Here is a 22,051-nt window from a genome sequence, read left to right as displayed (position 1 = left end):
TTTACATTGCTCCTGAAATCTACCGTAACTGTGACTTCAGGGCCCTTTTTCTATCCCGCTCTTTCTTCAGGAGTCACAGAATTCCATAATATCATGGACAGGAGTTTTCAAACATGGTTTCTCAAAGTCCTGAGGTTCCCACAGATGTGCCTCAAAGGTGGGCAAGGGGATGGGACAGGTTCGTGTCTGCAGGCAAACCTTCCTCTAAGCCTTCTCCTCTTAGTAATTTTACATAATGGGCTTAGGTTCTGCACCCAACAATTTCCCAGATTGCTTGTCTATTCTAATTCCTTCTTCCATTTACAACTGCTCAGATGAATTCAGAGCAATGAGAGTGAACTGCCTATGATCATCACGCAGGGACTGGGACAGAGCCTGTTTCCACTAATCAGGGCTCTCAAGACACCACTGGAATCCAGGAAGCACAGACCATCTACTCCCACCCTACTGTTTCAGGTGCACATACACGTGTACACACACACACACACTCCCCCATCAGGCACCTGGCCCTAACTGAAACTCCGGCTGTTTAAGGAAAACCCTGCTCCACAGAAGCAGGCTGATACTGTGGCCACTGCAGTTTCAGGAACCTTGGAGCCCCGAGGACCTCCATGCCGACTTCCGGGCTACTATTTACATATGTGCTCTGCAACCTCAAGCAGTTTCTCCTGTGAGCTGACTTCCTCATCTGAAAAATGAGAATGGGGTTGATGGCAACAATCTTTCCCCATTTGTATGAAGAAGAAATGAGCTCAGATACGGAGAGTGCTTAAAAAGGGACTGTCACAGAGCAAGGGAACAGTTGCTGTTGTTTAGCCGCTAAGTTGTATCCAACTCTTTGCGATGCCATGAACTGTAGCCTGCCAGGCTCCTCTGTCCATTGGATTTCCCAGGCAAGAATACTGGAATGGGTTGCCACTTCCTTCTCCAGGGGCTCTTCCTGACCCAGGGAATGAACCCACGTCTCCTGCAAAGGCAGGCGGATTCTTTAACGCTGAGCCACCAGGGAAGCCAAGAGATCAATATGTGGTTCTAATTACCATCATCTATCAAGTCACTTTAAAAAGGAACCCCCTCATCCCCCCACCAGATAGTAAGAACCAAGATAGCACCTGCATGTATGGGCCTAAATTGTTTTTCTATCTCTAGTCAAAGCTGTTCATAGTCCCAGAGTTCCTACATTTCAAACACAGGGTCAGTTACAGCAAGAAGAAAACAAAAAATAGTAATTGCTTTAGCCAGAGACTCGAGAAATAAGATCATTTCCATAGAACCTCCTGGTAAAATGCAGACTTAGGCACTGAACAAAGAGACTGAACTAGGGGGCACAGGACCTAAGAATATGCGTAACTTTAAGGAAGAGGGACCTGATACGCCTGCCTGCGCACTCAAGTTAAAGAACCACAGATCAACAGGAAGGAATGATTCCTCATTTTGTCGTAATGTGAATCTACTTTCAGTCTCCTGTGGAGAGACTGTCTCGCAGAGCAGAAAGGTACAAACCCCTGACAGGCAAGTGGCTCTGACACCTCCTTAAAAAAGGGGAGCTGGGCGGAGCTGAGGTCAACTCACCAGAGAAGAGAAGGCTTCCAAACAAAGACTTCCTGGAAGCAGAATCCCTTCTTTCACTCCAACACAGACCAAGGATCTAACAAGGCTACCAGGTGTGGCTGCCTTCACGGATGCTTAACTGCCACTGCCAAAGACTCATGCCAGGTGAAAAGGGCTAAATAACATCGCATTGTTCTCCCAAGTTTCCAACTGCTAAGTGACTCCCTTAAGAAACTCTAAAAGTTGCTCACTAGTGTGAGTCAATCATGTGCGACACCCAATACCAGCAGCCAAGGCTCTCCACTCTGGCTACAGCCCCTGCCCACCAGACTGCCAGCCGATGCTTGGCCTCGGCAAAACCACCAAGGAGCTTATGAGTGGCAGAAAGATCAGACCAAGCCTTCCCAAGATGAGTCTACAGGGAGTGACTTCCCTGTATTCCCAGCCTCCTTCCCGCAGCACCAGAAAGACAGAATAACTTTACAGGAAATAAAGGGAGCACCTCATCTGCAGAGGTTCTGCTACCACTAAGCTGCGGTGGCCCCTGCTACAGACAGAACTGCGGCAGGACAGAAAACACCAGGGAAAGAGTGAAATTAGAGTCCAGTGTCGTCCTTCTCAATCACGCAACTGAATAGTAGAATAAATCATGATGCAGAAACTCTGCCAGTTCCCCTGGATTAAATCTAACCCAAAGGCAGCACCTAAGAGTCATTATTTCATCTCAAAATCAGGCACAGACCTGAGCTCCCACAAAGGAAATCCCACAGGATTTCCTTCTTAGTCCTGTGTGCAGCAATAATACCACACAGCTGGGTGCATTCCCTTTCAGGATTTCCTCTTCCCCATCCTTCCCCATTCTCCTCCCTCTTCCAATTAATCTCAAGAACCAGAGAGGATGGTGGCATAATGCAGGACTTCAGACCCAAAATTTCTGGGAAAAACAGGTTCTCCCCAAAATATCCACTCATTTTCAATGTCCTCCGATTAATTAAAATTCACTGAACAGAATCTGAAGCTTATTGAACAAATATATTAGGGTGGCAACTGACCACTGAGGGGGCAACCACTACCTCAAGACTCTCCCTCCTATCGTTTTAGCTTACGCAGGAAAATAAACTTGAAAGATTTTTAAAAACACCTTGCAAAGCAAATTAAAAGGACTTTTCTGGGAGTCTAATGGTTAGGACTAGGGAAAGTAAGATCCCATCCTGCATGCCACGTGAAACAGCCAAAATGTTTTAAAGAAAGAAGATTTCAGACCCAACTGACACAAAAAAACCCAACAACTGCAGATAGGGGTCCCTCCTCACACCTCCTCTTATGATTTATCTGCACCTGTCATACCTCCCCCAGTTGCTCTAGCTCAACACCTACTTCATTCTGCCTTGAACAAGTTCTTTATTCTTTTTTAATCCATGATGCTAAGGCCTGGGCTCTACAGATATTAGATGCAAACAGTAGGTTCCTAAGCCTTTAATGGTTCCACCTAGACCCTCACACCCTACCTCTCTATAAGACAGTTCCCAGGACTCCCCAAATCCCTCCTTCCTCAATGTGCCCTTCCTTTCCCATTCTTTTAATCTAAACCCTCTTCTCACTTCTGTCCTCCACGTGACTCTGGGGTATCACTGGAACAAAAGAGAAATGTTGCTTCCTTTCTGCTACCCACTTTATCAACAGTTACCCGTGTTTCTATCCACAAGCTTCATTTGATCTAAGGAGCAGCCGTTTCCTCAAAAGGGCACACCTCCCCTAGGGGGAACATCCAACTTGATCAGAATAAATCAACCTAACAGACTTTCAGAAAGACATCTATGTATACTAACAAACACCTGTGTTTCATATCATGTGATTTAAACCCAGTAAGAGTAGAAAAAAATTACTAACTAATCTAAAAAACAAGATTCTAAAAAATAAACTTTTTCTTTTACTCTGACCTTTTTTTATTGAGGTACAGTTGCTTAACAATATTGTATTGGTTTCAGGTGTACAATTTTAGTGATTGACAATTTCCATAGGTTATACTCCATTTTAAGTTATTATAAAATATTGGCTATATTACCTATGCTGTACAATATATCCTTGTAGCTTTTTTTACTTTATTTTTCCCATATAAATGAGATCATTCACCATTTTAATACAAATGGATCTATAAACATGGATTTATAATCTATTTAATGAGTGTTTGATATAATAAACTATGTCTTTTACAAAAAGGATCTGAAGCAGTTTAATAACATGTCACCTGAATAATATCCATTTATTAAAATTAAAGTAACACATATGAAAAGTAATATGAGACATTATTTTAAACATGGCTTAAAAAATGTAACTTGGGGAAAACAAGGGACTATCCAAAAAAACTACCATAAATGAGAGGATGAGTAACTGCTTAAAGAACTTAGAAGATACAGCCTTGCGCTGGAGGCCTGTGGTAAGAGGACTTTGTTTTCAGGGATACATCTGCCACTTCCTCCACCCAGCCTAACAACTGCCAGGACTAGTGAATACAGCAATAGAGGAACTAAAAGTCCTGCTATATGCAAATGTACAGTTCATTTTTGACCATTTCAACCCATTCTGAGATGAAGTTTCTTGTTTACCCCAAGGTCCAGCATTTAGCAGAGTGCTAAATAAATACTTGAATAACTTCATTGAATGAAGTCAATCTAGCCTATCACCCCTAACAGTGGTACTAAGAGGTCCGTTTGCCCTAAAAATTCGCTGCAGAGATCATGGACATACCACAAACATCTCAGTAGAAAATGCTTAAAAAAGGTATCACTTGAGCCCTGCCGAGTCTGTTCTATGTGTCAGGATGTTAACCACACATACCATGTTCATAACCCTCCTCTTCCCTTGCCTCTGTATTCATAAAATGAGCTTGTGTTCCTCATCTTGATTTCTCACATGTTCTGAACTCTGGCAAAGGTATCCTAACTCAGCTCTAAACCCCAGTACCCCAACTTCAACTAGCAACTCTGGTATCACACATCACTCTCAATCACCTGGCATCCACAAAATACGTTTTGGAAGAGATGTTTGTTGCCTGCTTCACTTCTAGACTATTAACAAATAACTAAAAGCAATATAGGGACTTATTTCTTCAATTATATTAGGAACTCCTAGACAGCAAAAACCTGCAAACTTCCCAGCAGAGGGACAGATGAACCATGACTGTTTCAGAAAACAATGACTAAAATTTAGAAGGCAGAGAACCAATCACCCCCTCCTTAAGCTAGCTTTCTCTCCATTTATAATTTCTCCCTAACTCCTGACATAGTAATTAACCTAGAGAAGATTCCAAGGCAATAAATACATACTAAAAATACACCATCAAATTCAAATATTATAAACTCACCCCTAAGTCAAGAGTAAAAACAATTACAACTCAAATGCCTTACCATCCTTGTTAACAGCAGTGACTTTGGCTGGGTAAAAACGACAATCAGACCAGCAAGCAAGGACCTGCTCGTTTATTTGAAATTCCTAAAAAATATTAAAAAACAAAAAAAGATCCTGTTACCAATCCAATTTCATAGGACATACATGGTAACCAAATTCATAAGGCAGGCTGAAATTGACAAGGACATGAAGGGGAGATGGTTACTGGGATGAAGATGTTTCTGCTGTTCAATACTGTGAGTCAAAACAGAAGGGTTGGACACAGCCTTTTCCCATTTAAGGAGTTTTGGACAGGCAAGGCACAGCACTGATGATAATTCTATCTTGTCCCTGAAAGTGCATTTAACAGCCCAGGACCACCAGGGTACACAAAAAGTACATAGCTGGAAGGAGAGAGGCTGTTTCATCTTGAGGCAAACAGCATTCATGCCACCTAATGCCATCTACACTTTTAGAGGGTCTTTGGACAAAGGAGACACTCCTTCACCATTAATATTTCATACTGCTTTCCCAGCACACAGTTTGCATTGATACATTTTGTAGAATAAATACCCAGCAGCCAAACTGGGCAACAGTGAACAATCTTAAACTGGGAGTGGGGAGGAGGGGGAAAGGCTAGCAAGAGTTCAAGTACCCTGGTCACGGTTAAAGTGGAAAACAGAATCCAGGGCTGAGTCAGCTCCAAAGGCAGCAGGATTTCTACAGATGTCTCAATTCCTGTTTAAAAAACTGAAAACAAATACTTTGTCCTTCATTTTGAAGTCATAAAAGTGCCAGACATAGTGATGAAATTTTAAAAACAGGAATCCAGTCCAGTCAGTTCCAAGATTTTCAAGGGCTTATTTAAAAAAAAAAAGCTAGCATAATGCTCCACATGGAATGACTGCTTAATGATCAGACAGCAGATGAGCTTCATAAGCAATCTAAAGGGATACAGCGGTACAAAAGAGAGAGATCAAGTCTCCATTTATCATCAGTGCAGTCTCAACCAAATGAGTTTATGAGCTGTCACGACAATCACGTCACACACACAGATGACAACTGAGATTCTTCAACAACCCCAAGAGGCCGTGGAGATCTCAAGGTTGTACTCCAAGCCTAAATAAGGATGGTCCTCAGCTCCTACAGACTTTCACACTAAACATCAAAGACTCAACCCAAGGGTTGAGCCTGCTCATTACTGAACTGCCCGGATTTGTTACTCACAGATGATCCTTCCTCTTCATGCAAGCCCTCTTTCCTCAGCTGTATTTTCTCTAAAGGACGTAAATAAGGACTGTCCCAGCAGAACCACTCATCATAACGATGGTTCCAACGCTTGAAATGGATGAGTACTTTTCCTTCTTCGTAATCAATATCTTCTATGTGAGCTGGATACCTGAGTCAGGAAAGAAAAAAAAAATTGAAATGCCCTTAATCCACCTAAAATAATAAAAATGATATTTTCCCAAACTTCTTACCAAAGTAGTAGATCTCAAAGTACTAAATAAAGCCTATCATTTAGCAGTTCTCTGTCACTGTGCCAAATCAAAAATCATGGAGGCTAACAGACCTGGGTTCAAATCCCATCCTGGATATTCCTTAAACTGTGATTAAGTTAGCCTTTCAGAGCCTGAGCTCTTTCACGTAAAGCAGAGGAAGGATACACTGTGTTGCAGTATGAGTCAAACAAGACAACATATACACACATCTGAGCACAAGATAGGCAGGAAGCAAACAATTAACTAGATTGTATTTTACAGGTGTCAAAAAATTAAAATGACCGGGCAGCCCAGACTGTGTTAGTCTCAATTTTAAGAATTTTGTAGTCTATGTATTGGAATATCATGCAGTTGTTAAAATAAGAAGATGGCTCTACGTAATGATATGGAAAGCTCTCCCAAGATGAACCATTAAATGAAAAGAGTGAGGTACACAACACTGCGTATGGTAAGTAAACTACTGCTTATTTTTTTTAACAAGACAAAAAAGAATATACGTATTCAAACATGCTTACATATGCCTAAAACACCTGGAAGAACACACAAGAAACTAACGCTGGTTACTTGTGAAACTGTGGTCAGTTCAGTAGATGGGCTCTTTCAATCTCCAATCACTCTTCCTCTAGACTGAGAGGTAAACCAACAACTACATTTGCTTGACTCACTTGAGACTGGCAATCAAGGTCATCGAGATCTGTGGGTTTGGAAGCAACTGTCATGACAAGAGGCAGTACTTCAGTGCAGGACTGCTCAAACCTTTATGCAATGCAAATCATCAGGAAATCTTGTTAAATGCAGAGTCTGATTCAGTAGGTGAAGCTAAGTAAGGCCTTAAAAGCTTTAAACAAGCTCCCAGGTGATACAGACATGCTGGTCTATAGCGGCAAGGAGTTACTGTCTAGTCACTGACTTCTTGAGTGTCAAGCAGCAATGGTGGGGTGGGGGTGGCAGGAGCAGTAGTGACTTCCCAACCTCCAGTTCACACTCCAGGGGTGAGTCCTTCAAATTTAAACTCTAAGGCCAGTCCCCTTGAGTTTCACTCCTCCAAGTTTTCCAACAATTTTCTAAGGACCCAATTACTTGTGTTAAATCCTTCTGTGGTTCAAGTACCCAGGATGGTTTCTGTTTCCAGTATATAAACCTGACTGATCCAAGACGGGTACTGGCTATGGAGCAGGGAGGGGCAAAAGTGGGAGGGAGACCCTTTGGCAATACACCTTTTAATACTTTTTCATTTTCCAACTATATAACTGTATTGCTCATTCCAAAAATAAGTATATGAAGAAAAACAAATATGCAATTGTTCTCTTGACCAGAATGCTATTCTACATTGAGAAAGTTAAGATTCTACCAATTTGCATTTTCTCCCTACAACTTGGACTTGCCCCGTTATCTTCCTTTCTTACATCTAACACTCAATACCCTACTGTCCTAATAAGTATGTGCCACTGAAACTAACAGGCCTGCTTCCATTGTGCCCTCTTCAACCCTACACTAGTATCCGCCAAGGCAATTTACTTGGAGTAAACCAAAACACAGGAGGATGCAGATACTGGGCATTCAGTGAACATCCAGGAAATGAATTCCATTCTCCCTATTCTTCCCAAAGGTTGGGTGTCCCATCAATTCTTCAATCCCAAGGCTCGCTGACTCCGGCTACCCACCCCAAGTTCAGTCACTCTCCAGCTTCAGGCCCCAATCACTTTATGGGGTATTTCTCATACAGGACTGACAAGGTATGCTTTTCAAAATTCTTAATTGTATTATGAATACATTAATTGCTCCTGAACTATTAATAAAAGGAATAAACAGCCCTAAAACTAGTCTTCCTATTCCAATCCAGCTGACATGCAGCTGCCATAAATACAAGCTATCTTGACAACAGACTAGCTAATCGTAGGAGCTGGGGAACTGAGTAGTACACTGGAAGGAGAGAAAAAAGCTTCCCGAAGTCTATCCCTCCCTGTAAAATGAGGAGAAGGATATGGGTATGTCAGCTGTATTCCTCTTGATCTATCAGTCAGTCAGCCTACCACAGATTAGTAAGCCTCCGTAACTCAGTCCTATTCAAAGGCCTTTCTTTACTGGTTTACTATCTTGAGCAATAGTTAGCAAACAGGTCTTTGGACCAACACACAGAATTAATTTTTCATAGAACCAAATTTATTTAATTTATAGAATTTTCCTTTATACTAAGATCACATTCTTTCTAACTTTTTGGTGCTTAAACATACTTTTCAAATTTAAAAGATGATAACTGTTTTTAATCCTTACTAATATTACACAGTAATACAAAGAAAGTTCTCTGCTTTTTAAAGATCTCTAAGAAAAGTGGGGGGCGGGGGGGCAACTCAAGATGCAAAACAGTACTGAATGCACTACCATTCATTTGTGGGAGAGGAGACAGCCAATACATCCATACCTATATTTCACAGGGCTATCTCTGGAAGGATGATCAAGCAACCCGATTTGCCTCTTGGGAGGGGAACTAGATAGTTAAGGAACTGGAGAGGAAGTATGAAACTTATTTATTCAGTGTATATCCTTTTGTTTTGAATGTTGCACCATCAGCATGTATTAAATATAAAAAATATAATTAGATATTTGTTTTAAATGTTCTTATTTGGCAAAATAAGAAGCTGGCACTGCAGGACAACTTCAAATTCTTTTGAATTTGCACTTGGTCAGTGCCTTCTGAAAGTCTGGTAAGTTTGGATCCATAGAGTTAACTGCAAAATCCTAGGATAGCAACTCCACTGTACACAGATTATGAAAGACCTCAGGGCCCTTGGCCAGCCAAAAGCTACTCCCTTGATCAAAAAACTTCACAGGGCATAGGCAGCTCACTGTCTACAGACTACACAAGTCTCTCCAGGTGGATCAAGAATAACCCAGGGGTCAGTAAGTCTTCCTAAGGAGAAGGTGGTTCTCTCTACTTCTCTAAAGTGTGACAAGGATGTAAGTCACTCATAGTGAATGGGGAAACCCAACTGCAATCCAGAGAAGAGAGAGGCAGTTATCTTAGGGATCAATCCAGTTAAGACCTGGTGGATCACAATTACACAGCTGCCTTGGACCCAGCTCAGATTCATCTGTCAACAAATCTTATTAAGTGACTTTGATCTGGCCAATTTCAGGTCTCAGAAGATTATAAAATGGATGTGGTTCTGGTTTCTGCATTATGAAGAACCAGACACCAACTAAGTTTTAAAACTACCACATGGATAGACATTTTCCCAAAATGGAAATGTAGATAGTCAAGAGGCACATGAAAAGATGTTCAACATTGCTAATCATCAGGGAAATGCAAACCAACCCACAACAAGCTATTACCTCACACCAGAATGACCATCATCCAGAAGAACACAAATAACAAATGCTGGCAAGGATGTGGAGAAAAGGAGGCCCTTGTACACTGTTGGTGAGAATGTAAATTGTTGCAGCCACTCTAGAAGACAGTACAGAGGTTTCTCAAAATACTAAAAATGGAACTACCACATGACCTGGTAATTCCACTCCTAGGGATATATCTGGAAAAAAAAAAACAAAAAAAACCCCGAAACACTAATTCAAAAAGATACTTGCACCTCAATGTTCATAGCAGTATTATTTAAAATTGCAAGATATGGACGCAACGTAAGTGTCTATCAAGAGATGCATGGAGAGAGTTCCCTGGGGGTCCAGTGGTTACAATTCAGACCTTTCACTCCTACGGCCCTGGGTTCAATCCCTCCTCAGGGAACTAAGATCCTATAAGTTAAGACGTGCAGTCAAAAAAAGAAACAAGAAAGAAATATTTATTTTTAAAAAACAGATGAATGGGTAAAGAATATGTGTGCTTGTCAGTATATATGTATAATGAAAAACTGCTGCTGCTAAGTCGCTTCAGTCATGTTCGACTCTGTGCAACCCCATAGATGGCAGCCCACCAGGCTCCCCCATCCCTGGGATTCTCCAGGCAAGAATACTGGAGTGGGTTGCCATGTCCTTCTCCAATGCATGAAAGTGAAAAGTGAAAGTGAAGTCACTCAGTCGTGTCCGACTCTTAGCAACCCCGTGGACTGCAGCCTACCAGGCTCCTCTATCCATGGGATTTTCCAGGCAAGAGTACTGGAGTGGGGTGCCATGTAATGAAAAACTACTCAGCCATAAAAAAAAAAAAAGAATAAAATGTTGCCATTTGCAGCCACACAGATACACTTAGAGAGCATTAATGCTAAGTGAAACAGGTCAGACAGACAAACAATGTATGATATTATATGTGGAATCTAAAAAAAGCAACAAAGTAATGAATATAACAAAAAAAAAGGCACTCACAGGTACAGAGAACAAACTAGTGATTATGGGAAGGGCAATGCAGGGATGGGGAGGTAGGAGGCACAGACTACTGGTTGTAAGACAGGCACAAGGATATAGTGTACAACATGGGAAATATAGTCGATATTTTATATACTTTTAAATTTTATTTATTTTATTTTTTAAATATAAATTTATTTATTTTAATTGGAGGTTAATTACTTTACAATATTGTATTGGTTTTGCCATACATCAACATGAATCCACCACAGGTATATACACGTTCCGCATCCTGAATGCCCGATATTTTATATTATAACAACTGCAAATGGAAAGTAGTAACCTTTAAAAAGTATGTAAATTTTTTTTAAAAATTAAAAAAAAACTACTAGAACCAACAAGGCCCCTACTGTATACCACAGAGAACTCTATGCAATATTCTGTGATATTCTATATAAAAAAGGACTTTAAAAAAGAGTGAATTATGTATACATATAACTGAGTCACTTTGCTATATACTAATACAGCATTGTAAATCAACTATACTTCAACAAATTTTTTTTAAAAAACTACTAGGTATAATCACATGAAACAGCTGATAAGCAACTGTTTCTTACTGACAAAAATCATAATTTTATTTCATTCAATCTAAAAATTGGAACAACCATAAAGGAAGCTGGAAAGCTGAGGCAAGGCTAACAAAAGAGGCAACGTGAATGGAATCTGTATAGACAGAAAAGGGAAGAGAAAATTTCCAACATGTAACTAACAGCCATGATGAAACTCTAGTTTCCAAACTAACACTGCAGCTGGGAGTCATATTCCTAATGGAAATAATAGCCAGAAAGGAGGAGACATTGAACACCAAACTGAAAAAAAATTAGCTCTAGGGAAGAGAGAGGGATTAGGAATAGTCAAGAGACTTTAGCGGCCAGGAGGAGCTGCCCCATGCCCGAGGCCAGGGGCAACGGCCAGGAGGAGCAACCCCGTGTCCAAGGAGCGGTGGCTGCGCGGGCGCCGGAGGGCCTAGAGGAGCTATTCCACGTTCAAGGTCAGGAGGGGCGGCAGTGAGGAGATACCCCTCGTCCAAGGTAAGCAGCAGCAGCTGTACTTTGCTGGAGCAGCCGTGAAGAGATACCCCACCCCCAAGGTGAGAAACCCAAGTAAGACAGTAGGTGTTGCAGGAGGGCAGACACACTGAAACCATAATCACAGAAAACTAGTTAATCTAATCACACTAGGACCACAGCCTTGTCTACCTCAATGAAACTAAGCCATGCCCGTGGGGCCACCCAAGACAGGTGGGCATGGTGGAGAGGTCTGACACAGTGTGGTCCACTGCAGAAGGGAACGGCAAACCACTTCAGTATTCTTGCCTTGAGAACCCCATGAACAGTATGAAAAGGCAAAATGATAGAATACCAAAAGAGGAACTTTCCCCGGTCAGTAGGTGCCCAATATGCTACTGGAGATCAGTGGAGAAATAACTCCAGAAAGAATGAAGGGATGGAGCTAAAGCAAAAACAATACCCAGCTGTGGATGTGACTGGTGATAGAAGCAAGGTCCAATGCTGTAAAGAGCAATATTGCATAGGAACCTGGAATGTCAGGTCCATGAATCAAGGCAAATTGGAAGTGGTCAAACAGGAGATGGCAAGGGTGAATGTCAACATTCTAGGAATCAGCAAACTAAAATGGACTGGAATGGGTGAATTTAACTCAGATGACCATTATATCTACTACTGTCGGCAGGAATCCCTTAGAAGAAATGGAGTAGCCATCATGGTCAACAAAAGAGTCTGAAATGCAGTACTTGGATGCAATCTCAAAAAAGACAGAATGATCTCTCTTCGTTTCCAAGGCAAGCTATTCAATATCACGGTAATCCAAGTCTATGCTCCAACCAGCAACACTGAAAAAGCTGAAGTTGAATGGTTCTATGAAGACCTACAAGACCTTTTAGAACTAATTCCCCCAAAAGATGTCCTTTTCATTATAGGGGACTGGAATGCAAATGTAGGAAGTCAAGAAACACCTGGAGTAACAGGCAAATTTGGCCTTGGAATATGGAATGAAGCAGGGCAAAGGTAGTAAGAGTTTTGCCAAGAAAATACACTGGTCATAGCAAACACTCTCTTCCAACAACACAAGAGAAGACTCTACACATGGACATTACCAGATGGTCAACACCGAAATCAGATTGATTTATATTCTTTGCAGCCAAAGATGGAGACGCTCTATACAGTCAACAAAAACAAGACCGGGAGCTGACTGCGGCTCAGATCATGAACTCCTTATTGCCAAATTCAGACTTAAATTGAAGAAAGTAGGGAAAACCACTAGACCATTCAGGTATGACCTAAATCAAATCCCTTATGATTATACAGTGGAAGTGGGAAATAGATTTAAAGGACTAGATCTGATAGGTAAGAGTGCCTGAAGAACTATGGAATGAGGTTCGTGACATTGTACAGGAGACAGGGATCAAGACCATCCCCATGGAAAGAAATGCAAAAAAGCAAAATGGCTGTCTGGGGAGGCCTTACAAATAGCTATCAAAAGAAGAGAAGCGAAAAGCAAAGGAGAAAAGGAAAGATGTAAGCATCTGAATGCAGAGTTCCAAAGAATAGTAAGAAGAGATAAGAAAGCCTTCTTCAGCGATCAATGCAAAGAAATAGAGGAAAACAACAGAATGGGAAAGACTAGAGATCTCTTCAAGAAAATTAGAGACACCAAGGGAACATTTCATGCAAAGATGGGCACAATAAAGGACAGAAATGGTATGGACCTAACAGAAGCAGAAGATATTAAGAAGAGGTGGCAAGAATACACAGAAGAACTATACAAAAAAGATCTTCACGACCAAGATAATCACGATGGTGTGATCATTCACCTAGAGCCAGACATCCTGGAATGTGAAGTCAAGTAGGCCTTCATCACTATGAACAAAGCTAGTGGAGGTGATAGAATTCCAGTTGAGCTATTTCAAATCCTGAAAGATGATGCTGTGAAAGTGCTGCACTCCATATGCCAGCAAATTGGGAAAACTCAGCAGTGGCCACAGGACTGGAAAAGGTCAGTTGTCATTCCAGTCCCAAAGAAAGGCAATGCCAAAGAATGCTCATACTACCGCACAATTGCACTCATCTCACACGCTAGTAAAGTAATGCTCAAAATTCTCCAAGCCAGGCTTCAGCAATACAGGAACCGTGAACTTCCTGATGTTCAAGCTGGTTTTAGAAAAGGCAGAGGAACCAGAGATCAAATTGCCAGCATCTGCTGGATCATTGAAAAAGCACGAGAGTTCCAGAAAAACATCTATTTCTGCTTTATTGACTATGCCAAAGCCTTTGACTGTGTGGATCACAATAAACTGTGGAAAATTCTGAAAGAGATGGGAATACCAGACCACCTGACCTGCCTCTTGAGAAACCTGTATGCAGGTCAGGAAGCAACAGTTAGAACTGGACATGGAACAACAGACTGGTTCCAAATAGGAAAAGGAGTATGTCAAGGCTGTATATTGTCACCCTGCTTATTGAACTTCTATGCAGAGTACATCATGAGAAACACTGGGCTGGAAGAAGCACAACCTGGAATCAAGATTGCCAGGAGAAATATCAATAACCTCAGATATGCAGACGATACCACCCTTATGCAAGAAAGTGAAGAGGAACTCAAAAGCCTCTTGATGAAAGTGAAAGTAGAGAGTGAAAAAGTTGGCTTAAAGCTCAACATTCAGAAAACGAAGATCATGGCCTCTGGTCCCATCACTTCATGGGAAATAGATGGGGAAACAGTGGAAACAGTGTCAGACTTTATTTCTGGGGTCTCCAAAATCACTACAGATGGTGATTGCAGCCATGAAATTAAAAGACGCTTACTCCTTGGAAGGAAAGTTATGACCAATCTAGATAGCATATTCAAAAGGAGAGACGTTACTTTGCCGACTAAGGTCCGTCTAGTCAAGGCTATGGTTTTTCCAGTGGTCACGTATGGGTGTGAGAGTTGGACTGTGAAGAAAGCTGAGCGCCGAAGAATGGATGCTTTTGAACTGTGGTGTTGGAGCAGACTCTTGAGAGTCCCCTGGACTGCAAGGAGATCCAACCAGTCCATTCTGAAGGAGATCAGTCCTGGGATTTCTTTGGCGGGAATGATGCTAAAGCTGAAGCTCCAGTACTTTGGCCACTTCATGCGAAGAGTTGACTCCTTGGAAAAGACTCTGATGCTGGGAGGGATTGGGGGCAGGAGGAGAAGGGGACAATAGAGGATGAGATGGCTGGATGGCGTCACTGACTCGATGGACGTGAGTCTGAGTAAACTCCGGGAGTTGGTGGCAGGGAGGGAGGCCTGGCATGCTGCAATTCATGGGGCCGCAAAGAGTCGGACACGACTGAGCAAATGAACTGAACTGAACTGAACTGAAGAGACTTTTGCTTGTAGTTTTAATTTTTACAAGAATTTAATCACACAATACCTGTGTAAGCAAAAATAAATACTTGTAAAGTAAAAGTTTTAAAAAATATTTAATGGGCAGGTATCAAACAATAGCTTCATGGTTACTGAATTTATATGCTGCTGGAGAAGGTAATGGCAACCCACTCCAATATTCTTGCCTGGAGAATTCCAGGGACAGAGGAGCCTGGCTGGCTACAGTCCATGGGGTCACAAAGAGTCAGACACGACTAACTGATTAATACTTTCACTTTGGGACATCCACAAAACAGAATATTATGCAGCTATTAAAAAAAAATGAAAACAAACTATGAACTGACAAAGAACGATTTCCAAGTTTTAGAAGGCAAACTATAAAATCACCTTTTGTTGTTTCAAAGAGGAAAATAAGAATATATACTTGCTTGGCTTGTATTAAATAAATAAATACTGGTAGGATGGACAGAAATTAATAAAACTGGTTGCCATTGGGAGTCAAGTGAGCATAGGGTAGAAAAAGAAGTGGATGCAATATTTCTCACTGTATGCTGTCACTGTTCTGACTTTTTGATTCTATTCAATCTCTATCCAATGGATTATCAATTAAAATCCTTTGCATTTCCCAGGCAGACTACCATTATCACATTCAAATTATGATTATACTGTCTCACTTTCAATTCTGATATCTGCCATTTATTTTTCTCATTTATGACACTGGTGTTTCTAAGATGATGTTGAAAATTAGCAGAGATAGTTGACATCCTTCTCTTTAATGAAAATGTCTCCAGTGTTTCATCATTAAGGATTTCTTATTAATGCCTTTAATCAAGTTCATGAAGTTTTTCTCTATGTCTAACTTACTGAGGGTTCATCAAGAATACATTTTGAGAATTTTCAGCCTTTGTCTAGGAGTTTATATAGGTCTCTGCTTTTATTCTATGGAGATAATGAAATAATACATTTCCTAATTTTAAGTTATCATTACCCTGCTTAAAAAAAAAAGTCATATTTGATTGTGTGAATCGTTCATTTAATAAGTATCTCTTTGGTCTTTTTAGCATTTTATTGACTAGTTTTGTGTTTCTTTTATAAGCAGAATTTGCCCAAGTTTCCTCGTATTATGCCATTCCTGCCCAGTTTCCTTCAGGCTACACTAACCCCATGGAATGGACTAGAAAGCTTTATTTCATTTTCTGTGAAACTGCCTACTCTGGTGTGTTTTCACAAGATAGTTGTTTATCTACCTTTTCCATTATTTTTATGTTACTAGGCTGGTCAAGTTTTCTTGAGTTTATTTTGCCTGTTTAGGCAAAAAAGAGTTTGAATGATCATCGGATACAATTAAGATGTTCAAAATCAGCAGTTTTCCTTTGAAGAAGAGCTCAAGATTCAATAAAAACATTTCAACCTAAACCCACAAACAGTATTTTTAAATGACGAATACAAGCACTAGATTGCTAAGCAGTTTATAGGACAGAAACTATGCCCTATAGGGTCCATTATTCAAACATGCTTTAGTTTGGATTCTAGACAATCTAATAGGTCCTGAAGACACAAAACAAATAACCAAACACCAGGGCTTCCAGGATGGCAAAGGCCCAAAGAGAAGTTTGGTGGGCTCCTTGGAATCCCCAACTTCTCTGCCCAACTAGAGACCAAAAGCACTCTTGATTTGTGGAGAGAAATAAGCAAAGGAGTATAACTCTGGAATTACCTGGCCTGCCTATACCCCAATAACCAGGGCTAGATGGAAGAGAGGCACTGTCTCTCTGGGGAAAGCCTGGGCTAGACAGTCTGAGTTTCTGCCCACTCTCCCATATCTCCCTCTAAGACACCTAAACAGATCCTTCTCTTTCCAAAGTACATTTCCTACCACTCACCTTCTAATCTCTTCATTTAGCTTAATCTGCTTCCTCTGTTCACCTTCCCCAGAAGCAGCAATAGAGTCCACTGTAAACTTTTTCATCAGGTATTGGAGGGGGTGGGAAAGAGACTTTAGAGAAGAAGACTTAGCACTTGGGGTGAACCTTAAAAGATGAAGAGAGCTGTTTGCTAAGTGTATAAATTTCTTCCAGAATGTTATATATTAGGCATTCAATAAATGTTCATCAAATGTACTTATAAAATAAGGTTTGATTATGAATACCTAGAGTCACAAAACAGCAACAGGAATATATACACAGACCACAATGAATTACCAAAACAAACCAAGAATATCCATGCTGTAGATGTCAAAGAGACAAACATATCCCAGTACAAAAACTGTCAAATTGGAGGAGATATACGCATAGGTGCTGTGGTCATTATGACTTAAATTAGTTACTAAAAAGCTTTTTTCTGAAGGCCAAAAACTATTAAAAACTCATCTGTCTAAAACTCAATTTGGGGAACACCCTAATGGTCTAGTGGTTAGGATTAGGTGCTTTCACTGCTAGGGCCTGGGTTCAGTCCCTGGTCAGGAAACTAAGATCCACAAAGCTGCGTGGCACAGTCAAAATAAACACAATAAAATTCAACTTGGAAAAGTCATATAACCTAAACTTCACAGTAACTTAGGTTACTATGGTGTCCTTAAGCAAATGGTAAAACTGGTCACTAAAACAAGAAGCCACAGAAGGCCAGTGCAGCCAATCAAATGTAGAGACAAGGAGAGGGACAAAAATTAAAGAAAGAGAAATTCACCAATTCCCCTGACATTTCCTGAGTACCCACTCTGGGCCAGGAAGTGTGCCAGGGTTTGGAAATACAGAGCCAAATCTATAAAAACCTGTGATCACAACAGCTTACAGAGGAAGAAAGACAGTGTTACAAGGCATACTGCGCCTTTGATTTCCTCAGACATACACATACCTTCCCACACCGGGTCTGTTCACTTCACCTGAATCACTTCCCCTCTGTCCACTCTTCCCAGGCAACAGCCTTACGCCCTGCAGCCTCAGAATCTCTAAATCTATATATCTCTAGTAGCCCCCATCTCTTTCCAATCTATGTCAGTTTCCTGTTTCTTCCTTCAGAAATAACATTCACCATCTGTAATTACTTCATTTGTTTCTCTGCTGATTTGCTTACGTTCACGGCCTGCTTTCCTAGGAGATTACAGACACCCGTAAAGACATTTATCTCTCATTCACTACAGTATCCTCAGGAGGAATAAATGTGTATTTCTATATATACAAATAATTGTAATTAAGTATCACAGGTGCAACTATGGAAGACTGTTTAAAGTAGAATAAGGTACTGAAGAACAAAAGGCTAGGTCTAGGGGGAGAGGAAGGAGGGTGAGGAAGAAGGGGTCAAAACAACTAGTGAAAATGAGATACATGACTCAATTCTGAAAGATGAATCAGCATTTTCCAGGTGATCAAGGAGGCAGTGAGGCTGAAAGTTTTCCTGGGAGAAGGTGTAAAATAAGTAAATTAGCACAGCTACAGAAGAAGAGAAGCACAAAAGAAGGTAAGGATGTAAAACACAGGATGCCTTCTCCGACTTAATGTACTAGACACTTTAAAATGGTTAAAACGATAAATTTTATGTGTATTATTTTAAGACATACACAGCACTGCCACTTCTTAGGTTCCCCATTCTGGGAGAAGCCACGTGCCACATCATGAGAACATTTTAGATGCCCCATCTAAATGGAGAGGTTCACACATAGCCACAAGTCTCCCACAAGCAATCAGCACCAACTTAGGGCAAACATAAGACCTCACCCAGAGGCTGCTCCTGAATTCTTGATCCACACACTGAAATAATAATGGTAGTGTTGTTTTAGGTCACTAAATTTTGAGAAAATTTGTCACTAAGCAACTAATATAGACGTATTTTGCCCCAATGCTACTAAAAGTGAGATCAATGGATAGTATATAGGTTGGAGGCACTAGTCTCCATGTTTTTTTGCATTTGAGCCACACTGCTCTAAACTACCAGAAAACGCAACCTACCCTGGGGCTCCACCAAGGAAAGGAGAGGAGAGGACCGTTGCAAAGCGAAACCCATACCAACTGAGAGGGACTAATTCTACCTGCACAACCAGAAAGGCAGAGAACAGCCCAGGTCTAACACAGAAATACAACCCTGGCTTTTGAACACAGTATTATGACCTCAAGTCCCAGGAAGGCTTAATGCTCAGAGTCTTGGCTGCTTCTGAGTAAAACTAAGCTGCACACTGTGCAGATGCTTAAATTAGAGCTAGACAGTGCCTGGCAGAAATCTGTCTGGTCCCCCCACATACACACCAAAAATACAAACTGAAGAACGGCTACAGAGGGAAAAAGAGGAACCAAAAAGGATAACAATTTCCCTCTGATTTCCTACTCCCACTACTAGTCAGCATTTCCTCACGTGGCTATTCATAATCAATGTGAGCAGTTTCTAGGGGCTATATATGGCCTCTACATATATCTCACAGGATTTTTACCACCATCCCATGCTGCTGCTGCTGCTAAGTCGCTTCAGTCGTGTCCGACTCTGTGCAACCCCATAGACAGCATGAGGACTTATGGAATTGTTAGGATCACTGCACCTTTCTTACATGTGTGGGAATGGAAGCTCAAAGAGAGTGACTAGGTGGAGGTGTAACAGAGATCACTGTCCAGATCACCTCACTAAACCTAGTGAAGAGACTTCTGCTCTTAATTTGACTTCACATACAAATATCCTTGTACTAACATAGGTCCACAGAGGTGCCTTTTGTGTTACCTACCTAATGGCCTACCTGGTGGTAGCTGATAATTTGCCTGAACTTTGCCCCAGCGGTTGTCAGGCTGCTTCCAGATTCTTCCCTGTATATACAGCCTTTCTGCAAACATACAACAATCATTTACTTCAAGAATCAGAGTATGCTACTCTATTCCTGGCTCAGGGCACATACCAGAAGCAAATGACTCTTACGCACAAAAGTAACATTCTAAGCCATCTCCAGCCTTTGTGGAGAGGAGACGGGGATGGAAATCATATTCAGGGTAAAACAAAGAGCTGACTATTAAACTACAGAAAAATTGTACTATTTTGGATGTCTTCTCTCTTTCCCTATCCCTTCCCCACTTTCATTCTTCAACATCTGAAAATCTAACATTCTTCAACATCTAACTCTGAAAATGTCTTGAATTCATCTCTCCTCTCTGTGCTGATCCTTTCCCACAATTGAACAGTCAGCTCTTGTTGCTGTTTTTCAGTCACTAAGTTGTGTCTGACTCTTTGCAACCCCTAGACCACAGCATACCAGGCTTCCCTGTGCTTCACCATCTCCCGGAGTTTGCTCAAATTCATATCCATTTGTTGATGATGCCATCCAACCATTTCATCCTCTGTCGCCTCCTTCTCCTGCCCTCAATTTGACCCAGCATCAGAGTCTTACCCAATGAGTCAGCTCTTTCCATCAGGTGGCCAAAGTATTGGAGCTTCACCTTCAGCATCAGTCCTTTCAATGAATGAATATTCAGGGTGGGTTTCCTTTAGGATTGACTGGTTTGATCTCCTTGCTGTTCAAGGGACTCTCAAGAGACATCTCAGCACCACAGTTCGAAAGCATCAATCTTTGGCACTCAGCTTTCTTCATGGTCCAACTCTCACATCCATACATGACTAATAGAGAAACCATAATTTTGACTAGATGGATCTTTGTCGGCTAAGTCATGTCTCTGCTTTTTAATATGCTGTCTAGGTATGTCATAGCTTTCCTTCCAAGGAGCACATGTCTTTTAATTTCATGGCTGCAGTCACCGACTGCTTGTTTTTTGAAGCCCAAGAAAATAAAGTCTGTCACTGTTTCCATTTTTCCCCACCTATGAAATGACGGGACTGGATGTCATGATCTTAGTTTTCTCAATGTTGAGTTTTAAGCCAGCTTCTCCAGTATATGCCTATACTACACCAGTATGCCTAAGTAACTCCTACACTCTTCTGTCAGTCCTGGCAAAGGGCCAGATATAGAGACACTCAATAAATGTTTGGTGACTGAATAAACACCACCACTTTTCTGTTCCTCCAAGGGACTAGACCATGTCTCTCTCCTGCTTAAAATCTTGCCCAAACTCCCACCACTCCTGATCTGTTCCTCTCTAGACTCTGAGAACATACCATGTTCTGTGAACCCTAAATACTTCTGCTCACATTGTCCTTTCTGCCTGCTCTCACACTTCACTGTCATTCTGGAAATCTTATCCTTTAATCTCACTTCCTTGTAGATACCCTGAACTCCCTGGCCCCTCTTGTCCTCCGTCACACCTGCCTGGATAAACCCCAACTGTGGGACAACCCACTCCGGTATTCTTGCCTGGAGAATCCCATGGACAGAGAAGCCTGGTGGGCTACAGTCCCTATGGCCGCAAAGAGTTGGACACGAACAGAGAGTTAGCACACACGCATGCAGGTCCATCGGATTCTCCACATTTTCCACCCTGCACCCAGGCAGCTGATTATGCTAGAGAATACACACATGCTGATGGGTCTCGCTTTAAATGCACACCCACAGAAAGTAGTTCCTCTAGGAGTGAGGGGACTCTGTGACTGGATATGGGAAAAACAGTCTTCTAAAGAGCCCAGAATGTCTCTGTCTTAATCTGGGTAGTTACACATGTATATACATTAATAAATGTTCATCAGAATACACAGTTAAGGGGCATCCCTGATAGTCTAGTGGTTAAGAATCCGTCTGCCGATGGAGGGGACACAGGTTGGAACTCTGGTCTGGGAAGATTCCACATGTTGAGGAGCAACTGAGTCCATGCACCACAACTACTGAGACTGTGCTCTAGAAGCCGGAAGCCACAGCTACTGAGCCCATGTGCTGCAATTACCAAAGCCTGAGCCCTAGAGCCTACCCGCCACAAGAAAAGCCACCCCAGGGAGAAGCCTGAGCACTGCAACTAGAAAAAGCCAGC

At 41.5% G+C, this 22,051-nt stretch overlaps 1 protein-coding gene across 6 annotated transcripts in view; it reads right to left on the bottom strand.

The window, feature by feature from the left end:
• Positions 1–22,051, bottom strand: part of PHF20 (PHD finger protein 20) — a 135,799-nt gene that overhangs the window by 82,162 nt on the left and 31,586 nt on the right. For all 6 annotated transcript variants that reach the window (XM_069548459.1, XM_069548453.1, XM_069548456.1 and 3 more), the window contains 2 exons: positions 6,166–6,337; positions 4,959–5,043 (listed from right to left, as the gene is read on the bottom strand). Coding sequence is in view for 5 of the 6 variants with exons in the window: in XM_069548453.1 (XP_069404554.1) it covers positions 4,959–5,043; positions 6,166–6,337 (257 nt within the window). In the remaining variant the exon portion in view is untranslated. The remainder of the gene's footprint in view (positions 1–4,958; positions 5,044–6,165; positions 6,338–22,051) is intronic.

This window comes from Ovis canadensis, chromosome 13 (assembly GCF_042477335.2).
Source record: "Ovis canadensis isolate MfBH-ARS-UI-01 breed Bighorn chromosome 13, ARS-UI_OviCan_v2, whole genome shotgun sequence".
Taxonomy (NCBI): Eukaryota; Metazoa; Chordata; class Mammalia; order Artiodactyla; family Bovidae; genus Ovis; species Ovis canadensis.
This window is presented reverse-complemented; position numbering and strand designations above follow the sequence as displayed.